Genomic DNA, 15464 nt, shown 5'->3' with positions numbered 1-15464 from the left:
CAGGGTTGAAGGGCTCCATCCTCACTCTGTTCTCCAGGCTCCTCCCTAGTTCCCACTCCCAGCCTGAGGGCTTCTTCCCCCGGGGTCTGACAGCCGGCCAGCTGGGACTATTTATGGCATGGCCTATGTGTGCTCTCCTGCCCCGCCCACTGCGGCCTCTGCCTGACTCAGGCCCGGCACCTGCCTGTCCAGTCCACCAGCAGCATTGCCCTGAGTCTCACTTCTTTGGCTCTCTCTCCCAGAACCTGGCCATGCCTGGGGGAAGGAGCTCCCCACCCAACTGGAGACACCGTGTGGGGTGCCTCCCCTTGGCCCCTGTCTGCCGGGTCTGGGGGCCCCAGTCCTGCCCAGCGTGGGAGCCCCCTCGGCCGTCCCCGCTGCTGTGCCAGGACATGGCCTTGCAGAATGCCCTGTACACCGGAGACCTGGTGAGGTTACAGGAGCTGTTCCCCCCACACAGCACAGCTGACCTGCTGCTGGAGAGCCGGGCTGCGGAGCCTCGCTGGAGCAGCCACCAGAGGGGTGAGAGGCAGCTGGGAGTGGGGGTCAGGGGTGAGGACCAGGGGGCTGGGCTGATCGCATCAGGCACAGAGGTACAAAGTGCTTGAGGAAAAGGAGAAGCCCCTGGCAGTTTCTGCCCCACCCGAAGCTTGCCTAAACCTTGGCCCAGGAGTGAAGTCATGCGGAGCCCAGAATAGCTCCTGCTGAACTGCGTGGCCAGGTCAGGCTCAGCTCAGGGACATAGAGACGCTCTCCCTCCCTCTGTCTGTGTTTCCCTCCTCCTTTTCCTCTCTCTGCTTTTGGTTCCTACCTCTCCTCCCCCCAACCCCCTTTCTCACATGCTCACACTCTGCCTTCATGAGCTGGTCCCCAGAAGAGTGCAGGGGGCAGGAAGAGCCCCCCGGTGACAGACATGCCCTCTGTGCCAGGCTGGTGGAGAAACCCAGCAGAGGGTCTGCAGAGCACCCGGAGCCTGGCCAGGGACCCATCGTTACCCGCACGGCCTCCGGACCTGCCCTGGCCTTCTGGCAGGCAGTGTTGGCTGGGGACATAAGCACTGTGTCCCGTATCCTCACGGACTCCAGCACCGGCCTGGCTCCAGATTCCGTCTTTGATACCAGCGACCCAGAGCGATGGAGGGATTTCCGCTTCAACATCCGTGCTCTGAGTATGGGCCAGGGGCACTGGGGGGTCTGAGCAGGAGAGGGGAGGCTGGGGATGGAGCTCTGGGCTCCCTCTTCCCAGTCTCTGCCCACCTCCCCACCTGCCTGGAAGCTCTTTGTCTCCCTCCAGGGTCTGAGGCCCATGTCCCCTCTCTCCCTAGGACTCTGGTCTCTGACCTATGAAGAGGAGCTGACCACTCCACTGCATGTGGCAGCCAGCCGGGGCCACACGGAAGTTCTACGGCTGCTGCTGAGGCGCCGCGCGAGGCCTGACAGTGCCCCTGGGGGCCGCACCGCCCTGCATGAGGCCTGTGCTGCAGGCCACGCTGCCTGTGTCCATGTGCTGCTGGTGTCAGGAGCTGACCCCAACATCCCTGACCAGGATGGGAAACGCCCCTTGCACCTCTGCCGGGGGGCTGGCACCCTGGAGTGAGTGACCCCTCTACCCAACCCCCATTCTACTTCTAGAAGAGGCAGAGAGATGACCTCAGGGAGGGTGGGGGAGCATGTCAGGGGCTGGCAGGCTTGGTGGGCTGGAACGGAGGAGTCAGGGTTCAGGTGGGGAGTCAGGGTGCTATTACTCCCAAAACCATCCAACCATTGGCTCTGTGAGCTTTGGAATGGCCTGGACTTGGGAGAATTTCTGCTTCCGCAGTTGTGGAGGAAGGCTGTGGCAGGGGCCCAGCTGCATGGCCTGCATTGGCACTTGTCTGTATCCATTATGGGGAGGTGGTATACTGTAAAGTTTTAATGTTCTCTGAGCTTATCCCGTGTTCCAGGCACTGTGCTAAGCACAATGGCAACTAAGGTCCTGCCCTCAGGCAGCTGACTGTCCAGTGATCCACATAGGCCTCAGTGGTCCCTGTGGGCAAGGTCTGGTTCTCAACTTGGCAGGTTTGGAATTTCCATATTGGCAGGCACCCTCAGATAAATGGGCTCAGGGATGGAGCCCAACAAACCAAACAAGAAACTGATAGATATACCCAAATGTGACAATGTCTTATTTACTGTAGGGGATATTCCTTTACAGTGACCCAAATAATTATTACCTTTGTGTAGGGAACGTTGGACGATGAGTCTTCACTTACAGTTTTTGGATGAGCATGGAATCCTGGCAAAGGCAAAGGGAGTCTTGGCAACTCTTGGAATTGACTGTACATACAATGGAGGCCCTCTCTCTACTGACTGCACACCTGCCATATTTCACATCTTGCCCCTGAATGGTGGCAAGTTTTTGATGTTTGGGTCCCCCTTTCATGGACCTTCTCCCCACTGTTCACCTCATCAGCCTTTAGAGGACTCCACTGACTTATCATATTATGGTTGAACATGTGTTCCACGCCAGTGTGGTCCAATAGAAATATAATGTGAGGGGCTGGCCCCGTGGCCAAGTGATTAAGTTCGCGTGCTCCGCTTCAGTGGCCAAGGGTTTTGCTGGTTCAGAGCCTGGGTGCGGACATGGCACCGCTCATCAGGCCATGTTGAGGCAGCGTCCCACATGCCACAACTAGAAGGACCCACAACTAAAATATACAACTATGTGCCGGGGAGATTTGGGTAGAAAAAGCCTCCCCTCCCAAAAAAAAGAAAATTGGCAACAGTTGTTAGCTCGGGTGCCAATCTTAAAAAAAAAAAAAAAGAAATATAATGTGAGCTGTGTATATAATTAAAAATTTTCTAGTGGCTTTATCAAAAAATGAAAATGAAACAGGTGAAATGAATTTTTTAAACAGTGGTAAAAGATACATAACATAAAATTTACCATCTTACCCATTTCTAAGTGCACAGTTCGGTGGCACTAAGTACGTTCACATTGCTGTGAAACCGTCACCACCTCCATCATCCACCTTCTGAACTTTTTTAATCTTGCAAAACTGAAATTCCGTACCCATTAAACAATACCTTCCCATTTCTCCCTCCCCCCAGCCTGTGGCACCCCACCATGCTACTTTCTGTTTCTATGAATCTGACTACTACTCTAGGTACCTCATATGAGTGGAATCATACAGTACTTGTCCTTTTGTGACTGGCTTATTCCACTTAGCATAATGTCCTCAGCATTCATCCATGTAATAGTGTGTGTCAGAATTTCCTTCTTTTTTAAAGGCTGAATAATATTTCATTGTATATAGATGCTATATTTCGTTTATCCATTCATCTATTGATGGACACTTAGGTTGCTTCCATATTTTGGCTATTGTGAATAATGCTGCTATGAACATGGGTGTACAAGTATCTGTGAAACATGTGAAATTAATTTTAATAATATATTTTATTTCACACAATATATTCAAAATGTTACCATTTCAACATGTAATCAATACAAAAACTAATGAGATATTTTACATTCTTGTTTTGTACCAAATCATCAAAATTGGTGTGTACTTTACACTTATAGCATATCTCAATTAGGACTAGCCATATTGCAAGGGCTCAGTAGCCACGTGTGGCTGGTGGCTGCTGTACTGGACAGCACAGTTCTATACAATCCCACATTTTTACTTCTGGCCATGTTTCAGCCCCGCTTCCCTGAGGTTACACATAGTGATAATCATTCCTTCCTTTCTTGAGTAAACAAATATATTTTAAAAATTATGATGAGGGCCGGCCCAGTGGTACAGCGGTTAAGTGCACACATTCTGCTTTGGTGGCCCAGGGTTCGCCGGTTCGGATCCCGGGTGCGGACAAGGCACCACTTGGCATACCATGCTGTGGTAGGCGTCCCACATATAAAGTAGACGAAGATGGGCACGGATGTTAGCTGAGGGCCAGTCTTCCTCAGCGAAAAGAGGAAGATTGGCAGCAGATGTTAGCTCAGGGCTAATCTTCCTCAAAAAAAAATATATGATGGAGAATTTCAAACATATAGAAAGGTGGGCAGGATCACATAAGGAGCCCTCATGATCCATCACATCTATACCACCCACTCCCCCCACCAGATACTGCTGTTATGAGCTCTAATGATAACAGCTTTTCAAGCATTGTCTCAGATGATGCTCACAACTTGCTAGGGCTAGGTACCAGTGATTATCCCCGTTCTACAGGTGGGGAAACTGGAGTTCATCTTAGCAAAGAAGCTAAGTCCATGAGCCTTGAATTTTGGTGCACAGGTTCTTACAGGCATACACACCCTTCCCTGACAGCCATCATGGAGCAAATCTGGCTGGCCAATTGTGGTTTTGTTGTTCTTTGTCCTACTGTCCCCATCTCCACTTGCACCCACTGTCAGACCCCACTCCCCACTTCCTCCTCTGGTCCCAGCATGCAGACTCCTCCAGCTGCCCTGCTGCCCCCTGGGCCTCCCCTCACTAGCTGTGTGAATATGGGTTGGGTCCACACACCCTTGGGGTCTCAGTTTCCTCATCTGAACCTGCTGTAGGAATGCTGTGAGGATGAAACAGGTCAGTGCCCGTAAAGCCCTCAGAAGGCACCTGTTCTGACTGCGTCATGGCTGTTTCATGACTTTACGCTCACAGAGGGTTTAGTGCGCTATTTCTACAGAGAGCATGTAGACTTGAAAAAAGTGTATCACTGACCCTGCAGGATGTTGCTGGGATGACTAGTGACAGACATGATGGAGGAGAAAGGCAGACAGAGCCAGGAGCCCCCCAAAGCGCCCCCCATGTTTGCTTTGCTCAGACCAGCAGGAATGCAGGGGTGTAGGTCTGTGCCCCATTTTCCTGCCCTCCGCTGTCTCACCCTTACTAGGTGTGCAGAGCTGCTCCTGAGGTTTGGGGCAAAAGTGGATGGTCGGTCTGAGGAGGAAGAGGAGACACCTTTGCATGTGGCTGCCCGACTTGGCCATGTGGAGCTGGCAGACCTGCTTCTAAGACGGGGGGCATGCCCCAATGCCCGTGATGCCGAAGGCTGGACCCCACTGCTGACTGCCTGTGACACCCGCTGTACATCCCCTGCTGACGCTGAGGCCACCACCGCCCGCTGCCTCCAGCTGTGCCGCTTGCTACTCTCAGCTGGAGCTGATGCCGATGCTGCCGACCAGGACAGGCGGCGGCCCCTACACCTGGCCTGTCGCCGGGGCCATGCGGCCGTCGTGGAGCTTCTCCTGTCCTGTGGTGTCAGTGCCAATGCCATGGACTATGGGGGACACACAGCCCTGCACTGTGCTCTGCAGGGCCCAGCCGCAGCGCTGGCCCAGAGTCCAGAGCGTGCAGTGCGGGCTCTGCTCAACCATGGTGCTGTCCGAGTCTGGCCTGGGGCCCTCCCTAAGGTACGGGTCTGGGGGCAGAGGGAGGGCAACGACAGTGAGGGGACGGGAAGACCCAGACCTGTGCTCCCACTTGCTCTAGATGCAGCCTAGGACACTTGGGCACTTGATAGGTCGGTTCTTTCTGCCTTTCATTTGACAAGTAAGCAAAGCCCAACAAGGGGTAAAGGTGAGGACACAGACCAACAGGCGGTGTATGCGTGTGCGCATGTGTGCACACACATACGTGTGCACGCGCATGAGTATACGTGTGTTCCCATGTGTTCACATGCATGCGTGTGTGAGTGCATGCATATGTGTGTGCATGTGTGATGAAAACGGACTGATGAATCTTACAGTGGGGCCAGATTATAAAGGATCGGAAAAGAGTCTTGAAGGAGGAGCCAGGACTGATGTGGGCAGCAGGAAGTAGTTTCTTCCTCAGGAGAGTGAGCTGATGAAAGCAGCATTTAGGAAGCTCTGCCTGGCAGTGGGACCTGTTCAGTGAGACACTCTCGTTACAGGAGAGGCTCCCCCAAGGCAGAGTGATGAGCCTGGGTGACGAGGTGCTGGGCCTCATGACCATCTGCAGATGGACATGGTCCTGGTTTCTGAGAGCTTAGCAGGACACGCATCACTCAGTCCAGCCTGCCCTGGCACCTGAGAAAAAGACTTTCACTGTCAATTTCCAACCTGTATCTTATTTTATGTTAATTTCCCCAAAGTGGGTTCAACTTGAAGACCTGTGCTACTGATGCCCTGGCAGGGGTCCCTGTCCCATGCTATGTTGTGTCTGGAGGGGGCTATATGATGTAACGAATGGCAGTGAGCCTGGGGTGTAGACCCCTGTTCTCCGAGGAGCTGGATCAGGATGATATGGCTGTGGGCAGGTATCCCTGCCCCGCTTCAGGGCTTATCCCATCCAGGCCCACCCATCCTGGATGCTCCCCTGCTGTCCCTGCCTCTCCCCTTCACTCACAAACCTAGAAGCATCTGTCTAGATTCCTAAGCAAGACCAAATAATTAAACAGCCCGAGAGTTCGGCAGATTGGTCTCCCCTTTGGGAAAATACAAGAAAATCAACAATTAACACTAATTAATCTCCTATTAACACCAGATAATTAGGAGACGAGCAATTCCAAGCAATTCCCTGTAATCTGACGGCGGCTCTGACAGCTAATGATTTCCCTGTTGGGGAAGGGGTGGGAGGAGGAGGTGGAGCAGCAAATGGATTTCCCGGGACCCTACTGCCCGCCCCGCCTCTGGGACCAAAATGGCCAGCATAGCAAATTGCCCCATTTGTCCCTTTATCTGGGCACCATGTCCCAAGTGATCAGAAAGTGCAGGAAGGAGTCTGTATCTGTTTCCCATGGTCTGCTCCAGGCTTGGCTGGAGTACCTGTCCTCCAGTGAGGAACTGCTCCCTGCAAGGAGGCCACCATGGCCCACCTATGATCACTGCCAGCCCCAGCCAGTTCTCCAGGAACCACCATACTGGACTGGGCGCTCAGGAGACCTGGATCCAGGCTCTGGCTTTGACACTTGTTTGTGTGACTATAGACAAGTCACTGAAATTCTTTGAACCCAAGGTCCCTGCATGTGATACAAGGAACTAACAGTGATGAAAAGCTAGGAGCATAGTGGATACCAGGAGGAGCAAGCATAGCCCTGACTACACACCAGACTCTTCTAAGGTGTGTCACCTGTTATATGGGTTCCCTCAGTCCTCCCAACAACCTCTGAGGTAGGTGGCAACTATGAGTGCAGACTCTGAAGCCAGACACACGACCTGTGTGACAGTCTGCAATTTGCTTAATCTCCCTGGGCCTCAGTTTCCTCATCTGTAAAATAGGGACATAACAGTATGCCTGCTTCGTAGGGCTGGTGTGAGAACTAAATGAATTCATTCCTATAAAGCCCTTTGGACAGGGCCTAACCTAGAGTTAGTGCTCAATCCCTGTGAGCTAGTGTTGTTCTACAGCTAAATCATGTATGTGAAAGCGCTTGGGATGCTGTTAGGCATTATCCCAATGTAGGGTATCATTAGACAAGGGAGAGGGTGACGCAGGTTGGAAGAGCTGAGGCTTCCTGGAGGGGATGGGACTTGGGATGCGCAGGGCTTGAAGAGAAGGAGGAGGAAGGCACAGGCATTCCAGGCAGTGTGCAGAGGCAAGAATCAGCATGGCCCGGGAAGGATGGAGAAACTGGCCCGAATGGTAGGCAGGAGCAGCAGGTAAGAGCAAGAAAGTCCGATGTAACCAGCCTCCTCTTTCCTAGCACTAAGGAGGAGTGAGGCGAAGAGGCCTGCCCTGGGCAGATGGACTGGGGGAGCTCCGGCAAGCACTGCCCAGATACATGGCCAGGAGCAGAGGGTCTCGGGTGTGTGGGGTGTGTGAGATGTTTTCTCTAGGGGCCCTGTTCCCTGGACAAGGCCTTCCACCTGCTCCCACTACCCAGCAGCACCCTACACATGCAGCACTCCTAGCCTGTCAGGCAGAAGGGTCTCCCTTCCTTGTACAGGGGTGTTAAAGCCCCTAATGTTATAGGCAAGTGTATGTGGGGACAGGGGGGTTATAGAGAGGAATGCTACCTGGGATACAGTACTTAGTTGTTCGCAGATTTTAGAAAGAGTCTGTGGACTCCGCCTGTAGCTTCAGATACAGCAAGAGATGGACTGAATGAAGCACAAATCTGCTTATAGGTATTACATACAGGCACGGGTGGGTCTGATGGCACCTGTGTGTGTCCAGGCCAAGTGTGGCTGCCTTTCTGACTACATAGACGGTCCCCTGGCATGGGCTGCTCCCCTGGCCTGGCTCATCCCTTGCTGCATCAGGCTACCTCCTCAGAGAGGACTTTCTTGACAATCCAGCTAGGACAGTGCCCTCCCATGCATGCTCAGTCCCTGAGCCTACTTATCTTCCTTTGCAGCAGCATATCTCTAAGTGGTGATTTAAGAGTTCATCGTGTTTCCCCTCTGAAGTGGAAGCTCTCAGCTGACAGGGAACTGTCTGTCCTCCTCCCTGCTGGGTCTTCAGTGCTTGGCCCATAGCGGCCCTCAGTAAATATTTGCTGAATGAAGAAATGAAAGAATAAATCTGGCCCCAACTTGATCTCACCCCGACTCCTACATCAAGCTTCTGCTGGCCTCGTCCTTTCTCCCTGAATTCCCTCCCTAATGACCTCATTTTAACTTGATCACATCTGTAAAGACCCTATTTCTAAATAGGTCACATTTATAGGTAGTGGGATTAGGACTTCAACCTATCTTTTGGGAGATACAATTCAGTCCACAACCGCTGTGCTATTGCTGTCTGCTCATCCTGCGTGGACTGACCAGGGCCCTGCAGTGTGTGGTAACCCAGAGTGCTGATGCATCTCTGCTTCCTCCAGGTGCTAGAGCGCTGGTGCATGTCCCCGAGGACCATTGAGGTCCTGATGAACACCTACAGCGTCATGCAGCTTCCTGAGGAGGCCATGGCCCTGGTGCCTCCTGAAATTCTGCAGGTCAGATTCCAGGACCCCCAACACACAATCACTCAGCCTGTGCCCAAGAGACCCCCACCTCCTAAAGGGAAGCCCCAGTGGCACCCTCACTCTGCCCCACAGAAATTACCCCGAGACTCACTCATGTCCCAGAAGACGAAAACTCAGAGTGAACACCCAAAACATTCTACTTCTAGAGACTCCTGTAGACACTCACTGGCCACCAGCTTCCCCACTTTAGAAGGAGTGGGTGCCACTTGTCCAAGGCTGCCTTGCTGAGCCCCTCCTTCTGTCCCCAGAAGCACCACAATTTCTACTCCTCCCTGTTCGCCTTGGTGAGGCAGCCCAGATCCCTACAGCATCTGAGCCGCTGTGCACTCCGCACGCACCTGGCAGCCTGCCTGCCCCACGCCCTGCCCCGCCTTCCGCTGCCGCCCCGCCTGCTCCGCTACCTGCAGCTGGATTTCGAGGATGTGCTCTACTAGGTGAGTCCTGGGTTCTGTTTGCTGGGGGTAGGGGTGGGTGGGGATGGGTAGGAGGCAAGAGAAGAGTTGGGAGCAGGGCCCTGGCCAGAACCAGTCAGCCTCTGGGACCACCGGACCTCTCTGAATCCACACCTCTCCTTCCAGATGTCCACTTCCCTTGAGAGAGCCTGAAAGCAGATGCCCCAGGCCCCAGGGGGTGCCGGCCCACTTCTCACAGTGCTCCAAACCCAGGACTGAGGTGAACCGACTCAGGCCAAGGTGGCTCTCTCAGCAGGAGGTCCCCTCCACAGGCAGATGTGGATGTTGCCAGTCCTACCAGGGAGAGGTGGATGGACCATGCAGCCAGGCAATGTCTGACGGAGAGAGAGCTAGGACTCATGGCAAGTGATACACTCCTCTTGGGGGTCTCCTGAGGTCCCCCTTCAGCCTGTCTAAACCTTGTTTGCACATTAAAAGTTTCCAGGCTTGTGCTGTTTGGTGCTGTCTCCAGCAGGCTTTCCTCTGAGCTGCTTCACTCCCAGGGGCCTCAGGATGGGCAAACTTGCAGGGTCTTCCTGGATCTGCCCCATAGTGCCAGCTCCATCACCTTCCTCCTCTGGCATCCACCAGCTGTTGAGGGATCCCAGGCAGACCTGCCCCTCTGGCACATGACGTGGCGGAATGGCCACCAGGTGAGATAGCGTCAGAAAAGCCCAAAAGGACAGCTGGCCAGAGGATGAGCCAGCTTAAAGACTTGGGTAGCACAGGGCCGCTGTGGAATGAGGGAGTTAAGTCAGTAGGGCAGGATGATAAAGGCAGCCTTGGGGTAGGGAGGTGAGGTGAGGGGCAGAAAGGCCAATGGGAATGTGGGTGCAGGGGTCGGTGAGCATGAAGGGGTAACCATGCTTCAGGTGAGAGTGAAGGACCCAGATTTAGAAAAAACAAAAACAACTGTACCTACTGCCCGTCCTGTAGGTCAGGGAGCACCGGACGCACAGCTGGGTCCTGCCTCTCCTTATCCGCTCCTCCTTCAATTCAGCTTTGCGGCGGCCTGAGCTGAGCCCAGAGTTACACCCCTAGGTTTAGCGCTAGCTCTGCCATTAACTTGTGGACCATACGTTTCTTCCTCTCTTTGGGCCCAAGTTTCTGGATCTGTAAAACAAGACAGGAGGAGAGAGTTTCTGAGGGTCTTTGCAGTACCAGGATTTTAAGAACCTGCAGGAAACCCCAGCCGCCAGGAACCGGCCTGCTCCCACGAGGGAGGTGGAGTTGACCGGCAGAGCAGCCAATCAAGTGCACGGTGATCCGTGACGTCAAGGGTGGCTGGACAGATTTCCCAGGGCCCCAGAGTGCGCACGCGCCGGAGCTCCCGACTTTCCCGCCAACTGCCGGGAGCCGGGCGGCGAAGGGCCAGGCGGGAGGGCGCGAGGCGGCGGGGGCGGAGCCCGGAGAGCCTGAGGCGGCGGGGCGGGCCGGCGGAGCGCGTCAGCGAGCAGCCGAGGAGAGGCGGGGCGGAGGGCAGTGGGCTGCATTCCCTTCTGGCCTCATCGCCTCGGGCTTCCCAGGGCTGTGCGGCGCGAGGACGGGCCACCTGACAGGAGGGCCCGCGCCTGGAGCCCAGGCGGCAGGCAGTGGGCTGAGTGAGGCCGGGCCGGGCAGTGGGCGGGGGGTGGGGGAGGGAGGGGCGCGAGGAGGCCCTTCCTGCGGGGCTTCCGCGAGCTCCCCGTGCTGGGGGCCTCTTGGAGAGCCCGGCCTGTCCCGGGGCCGGTGCGCCCCGGGGTTCCCACGGGGTCCCGGCGCCTCCTGTGGTCCCGGCTCTGCGGCATGGGCCCTCGGGGCCTGGGTCGCCATCCCCGCCAGAGGGTACCTCCCGGTGGCGAGGGAGACGCCAGCAGACAGGCGGGGCGACGTGCCCGCGGCAGCCGTCCACGGAGGCATTGACCCGGCGGCGCGCGGACTGCCTGGGAGCCGTCTGAGATGGGATGACAGGGAAGCCGCCTCTTTGAGGTGACACTTAAGCTGAGGCCTGAATGGCCAGCCATGTGAGTGGAGTGGGGAAGAGCAGGGGAGTGACATGAACTGATTTAGGTTTTAAAAGATGGCTGTAGCTGCAGAGGGCCTTCGGGGAGGGGAGGGGAGGCGAGGGAGAGTCAGGCCCTTAGGAGGCTACTGCAGCAGTCCGGGCAGAGACGTGGACCCTTTTGTGGAGACGCGATGAGACTTACTGATGGAGTGGCTGTGGGGGGCTGAAGGGGAGCATAACCCAGGATGACGCCCAGTGTTTGGGCTGCGCGGCTGGACGGATGCTGGCCCTGTTTGCTAAGGTGGGGAAGACGAGAAAGGGGCAGGTGGTGGAGCACCCGGAAGGCCAGTGTGGGAAATAGTAAATCGGAGCCGCCTATCGCACAGCTCGAAGAGGCTGCGTGGCAACGTCATCTGGATCCACGAATCCGGGATTCAGGGACGAGGGCAGGTGTGGGGATATAAATGCGGGACCCTTGGCCGGTGAGAGCTGTTTAAAGCTCTGTTCCAAAGAATCCTGACCCTCGAGAGGATGACTTTCCCGAGAGAGTCCTGTTTGTGCACTTTGATGGAAACCTGTTTCGTCCCACGCGCGTCATTCATTTTGTGCTGCCTGAGTTCCAGGTTGTAGGCACCAGATAGACAGCTGTGAATGAGACCTGTTCCTGCCCTCGGTGAATTTTCCATCTAGTCTGAGAAACAAGTGTGTGAATAACGAGTTCAAACACAAGGGGCAGTGAAGCGAATGGAAAAGACGTGTGGGAGCAGGAGCTGAGAGGTTGGGGAGAAAGGCAAGCAGTAGGGGCGGGGACCTGGGAAGACTTCACAGCAGTGGGGGGCCTCTCCCGAAGCGCTAAGAAGGGGAAGGATTTCTGACCCTAACTGAAGAGCGCTGGATCCGCGTGGGATGCCTCTTTAAGGGTGTGTGTGTGCGCGTGAAGTGGTCGGTATGGGGACCTACAGCCCACCTCGACGCCTTCTCCCCTTAGCAGGGCAGTGTTAGGAAGGTCCTTTCTGGGGTTAGACATCCAGACACTCGCAAGCCAGGGAGCTTCCTCCCCAGCCTCCTGCTGCGGGTCCCGCGGGCCCAGAACCTCTCCCCGGTAATTGCTTTCCGTAATGTGTTTGCTCCAAACCAATTTCACGCCTCCGTGAGGACTCCGCCCTGCACTGGAGGCGCGGACCTCCCCACCACCAGCCTGTCTGCGTGTAACGCGTGTGTACACACAAACGGCACACATTTAACACAACAGATGCACAGGGTGCAAGTACCTGGACACAACAACATACGTGAACCTACACGCGTGCATACGAGACTTTAAAACCCTCGTGTGCGTTCCCCCCGCCCAACCAGAACGCTCACAGTTCACTACCCGGCAGCGCGGGGCGCGCTCGCCCTTTGGACGGCTCACCCGGTCCTGGTCCTTTGCCCTCGGCGCGTCTCCCGGACTAACGCCAGGGGGCGCTGCGGTCCTCCGCGCCTCTCCCGCGGTGACGCAGTGGCGCGCTGCTGCCAGCAGAGGGTGCCCGCGGACAGGGCCCGACGCTGCCCACTGTGAGTGGACTCTCTCCTGCCAACGAGTGAGGCGGAGGGATCGATCTGGTGGCTTTGACTTTCGAATACTTCGTTCTTTCTCAGCATCCCAGGTCCTTGGTTTCCAATCCGTGAAAGGGAGGCCAGATGATGGGGTCTGACATTGGCACAAGCAGAGAGGGTAGATTCAAAATGAAATTCCTCTGTAGGAGCATTTCCTCAACAGGTGGAGTAGTGAGAGTGGGACAAGTCAGAGCATGTGGACAATTAACGAAGCACTTTAGAATTCCATTGTCTACAATGAGGGGAGTTACTTGCCCACAATGGGTCTGTTTAGGGGTTCAACTGGAGAACCACAGAGTTTTCTCTTGGTAAAGAAAGGAGCCAGCTCTGTTCAGACGTGATAGCAAACAGCTTCTGTCCTTGGTACTGATGGGAGAGGAAGAAGCAGTTTTTGGAGAGACACTGATTTGGGAGAATTCCATTCTTGAGCACTCTGCTCTTCTTTGTCCATTTAGTCCAGGAAGAATTCATTTTGAAAGGTGAAAGGTGCCTTTCCTCCTATTCACTTGATCCTTGCACCGACTTTTAAAAAAAAATTTTAATCCTTTTTTTCAATTTTTTATTTTATTATTATTATTTTGGTGAGGAAGATTGGCCCTGAGCTAACATCCGTTGCCAGTCTTTCTCTTTTTGCTTGAGGAAGATTGTTGCTGAGCTAACATCTGTGCCAATTTTCCTCCAATCTGCATGTGAGACGCCGCTCCAGCATGGCCTGATGAGTGGTGTATATGTCTGTGCCCAGGATCTGAACCCACAAACCCCAGGCCACCAAAGTGGAGTGGGCCAACTCAACCACCACATCACCAGGCTGGCCTCTTAGACCAACTTTTTCACTAGGCAGAGTAGATATTAATCATTCTCTCTTACACATGGAGAAGTTAAGTCAAGAGGAGCCAAGTTCACATGGCTCAGTGAGGAGTCAGAAGAGGAACTTAACTCCAGGTCTTTTTACTGCAACCAAAGCCTTTTTCCATTTACCACGTGGCCTCAGTTCCACGGTCCATGAAAGGGCAGGGAAAGGAAATGGGCTATTCAGTTGCCGCTGTGTATGTGACTGCTTTTATCCTGGTTTAGCTACTGAATGTCAAAGACTATGCAGAAGTCACATGACCCCAGCGTGGCAAGGAAACAGATCCAGGACTATAAATGGATTATAAAATACAGTATCTAATAAACACACACCACACCAGGGCAATACAAAGACCCTGGGGCCTCCCTTGCCTCATTTCAGAATGGTGGACCACTTGGCTTTGTTGACAACAAGCTTTAAGCCTGTACTCTCTGTGCCAGCTTGAGCAGAGAATCCCACTTTACTGAGTATAGTTCTGGGCGGTAAGATCTTGGCTTAAACTAGGGGACATACGTCTTCAAGATCAGAGGGTCTTTCACCTTGAGTCCTTGCTAATGCATGATCCATTTTGTCCCACGAGAGAGTGACAGGCTTATTAAAGTGGCTTTTACTGGGGGAGTGGTGGGAGGGAGATGTTTCAATATATATATCCTTTCGAGCTTTTGGTATTTTGTGCTATGTGATTTTATTACCTATGCAAAAAATGAATGCAATTACTTTTAAAAATGGCTCTTCCTTCATGCTTTATTTGATTAGTGTTGTTACTGCTCATATAGCTTTAATTTCAGTGATTGTAGCCCAAAGTTCTCTCAATAATTTATCAAGTCAGTAAGCCTCTATTGGGCCGGCCCAGTGGCACAGCGGTTAAGTGCGTACGTTCTACTTTGGTGGTCCGGGGTTTGCCGGTTTGGATCCTGGGTGCAGACATGGCACCGCTTGTCAAGCCATGCTGTGGTAGGTGTCCCACATATAAAGCAGAGGAAGATGGGCACGGATGTTAGCTCAGGGCCAGTCTTCCTCAGCAAAAAGAGGAGGATTGGCAGCAGATGTTAGCTCAGGGCTAATCTTCCTCCAAAAAAGAAAAAAAGCCTCTATTTTGTATCCAACACTGTAAAGCCATCAAACCAAGTACTGACCTCTCACTTTTTAAGTACATGACACTTTTGCAGATTGGTCTTCCATATTGGTACCATGAAGTGCTTGGTTAATTTAACAAAAGGTTCTGAAAAATATCTTTAGGAGGACGTATAAGGATTATCCTAGTACTTTAGAAGTGAGTTGGGGTTCCCAGATCTAAGTTAGTACATCTCTCCTTTTTCCATGGTGACATCTTCCCACCAAACTTATCTTTCAGAAGTTTCACTGAGTTTAATGTAAAGCCCAAGATAGATCAAGACTGCCTGGAAACCACACTCTTCTCCCTTTACCTCTCTGATGAATTGTCAATCAAGCGTAACCAAAGAAATCTCCCTTCTTGGGTCCCACCATATTCTGTCCCACTCTGGTGATAGTGTCCTTCAGGGTGCTGATTTTTAATACATCAGCCTGACTTTAGCAGCGTTCACTAGGCCAACATAACGCTCTTGATTTGAACAAATGTCACTGAGATCCAGAGTTCTCTCCTGCCCTGCTCTGTCTTGGCTTGGAAACACTGAGACTCTTTGCCATAGGTTTTTCTC

At 53.6% G+C, this 15464-nt stretch overlaps 1 protein-coding gene across 7 annotated transcripts; it reads left to right on the top strand.

Annotated features, from left to right (window-relative positions):
• Positions 1–42: 42 nt before the first annotated feature.
• On the top strand, positions 43–9812 carry ASB10 (ankyrin repeat and SOCS box containing 10). 7 transcript variants are annotated; one of them, XR_011505464.1, is made up of 6 exons: positions 51–522; positions 1325–1592; positions 4872–5391; positions 8760–8873; positions 9050–9337; positions 9482–9812. XR_011505464.1 is itself a non-coding variant. In XM_014829008.3 (6 exons), the coding sequence occupies exons 1-5, from the start codon at positions 114–116 to the stop codon at positions 9335–9337; spliced, it is 1497 nt and encodes a 498-aa protein (XP_014684494.2). In that variant the 5' UTR covers positions 62–113; the 3' UTR covers positions 9482–9812. The 7 variants fall into 7 exon arrangements, 6 of the variants coding, with proteins under 6 accessions (XP_070372565.1, XP_070372566.1, XP_070372556.1 ...); XM_014829008.3 differs by having other exon boundaries at positions 62–522; positions 9152–9337; XM_014829010.3 differs by lacking the exon at positions 51–522 and adding an exon at positions 717–1168 and having other exon boundaries at positions 9152–9337.
• Positions 9813–15464: the final 5652 nt, after the last annotated feature.

The sequence above is a fragment of the Equus asinus genome, chromosome 1 (assembly GCF_041296235.1).
Source record: "Equus asinus isolate D_3611 breed Donkey chromosome 1, EquAss-T2T_v2, whole genome shotgun sequence".
Lineage (NCBI taxonomy): Eukaryota > Metazoa > Chordata > Mammalia > Perissodactyla > Equidae > Equus > Equus asinus.
This window is presented reverse-complemented; position numbering and strand designations above follow the sequence as displayed.

What these genes read in the sequence shown, in the direction of transcription:
- ASB10 (XM_014829008.3), top strand. Translation starts at nt 114, where the DNA reads ATGGCATGGCCTATGTGTGCTCTCCTGCCCCGCCCACTGCGGCCTCTG. An exon ending in CTGGAGCAGCCACCAGAGGG is followed by an intron (nt 523 to 1,324) that starts GTGAGAGGCAGC and finishes CTCTCTCCCTAG; the next exon opens with GACTCTGGTCTCTGACCTAT. An exon ending in GGCCTGGGGCCCTCCCTAAG is followed by an intron (nt 5,392 to 8,759) that starts GTACGGGTCTGG and finishes TGCTTCCTCCAG; the next exon opens with GTGCTAGAGCGCTGGTGCAT.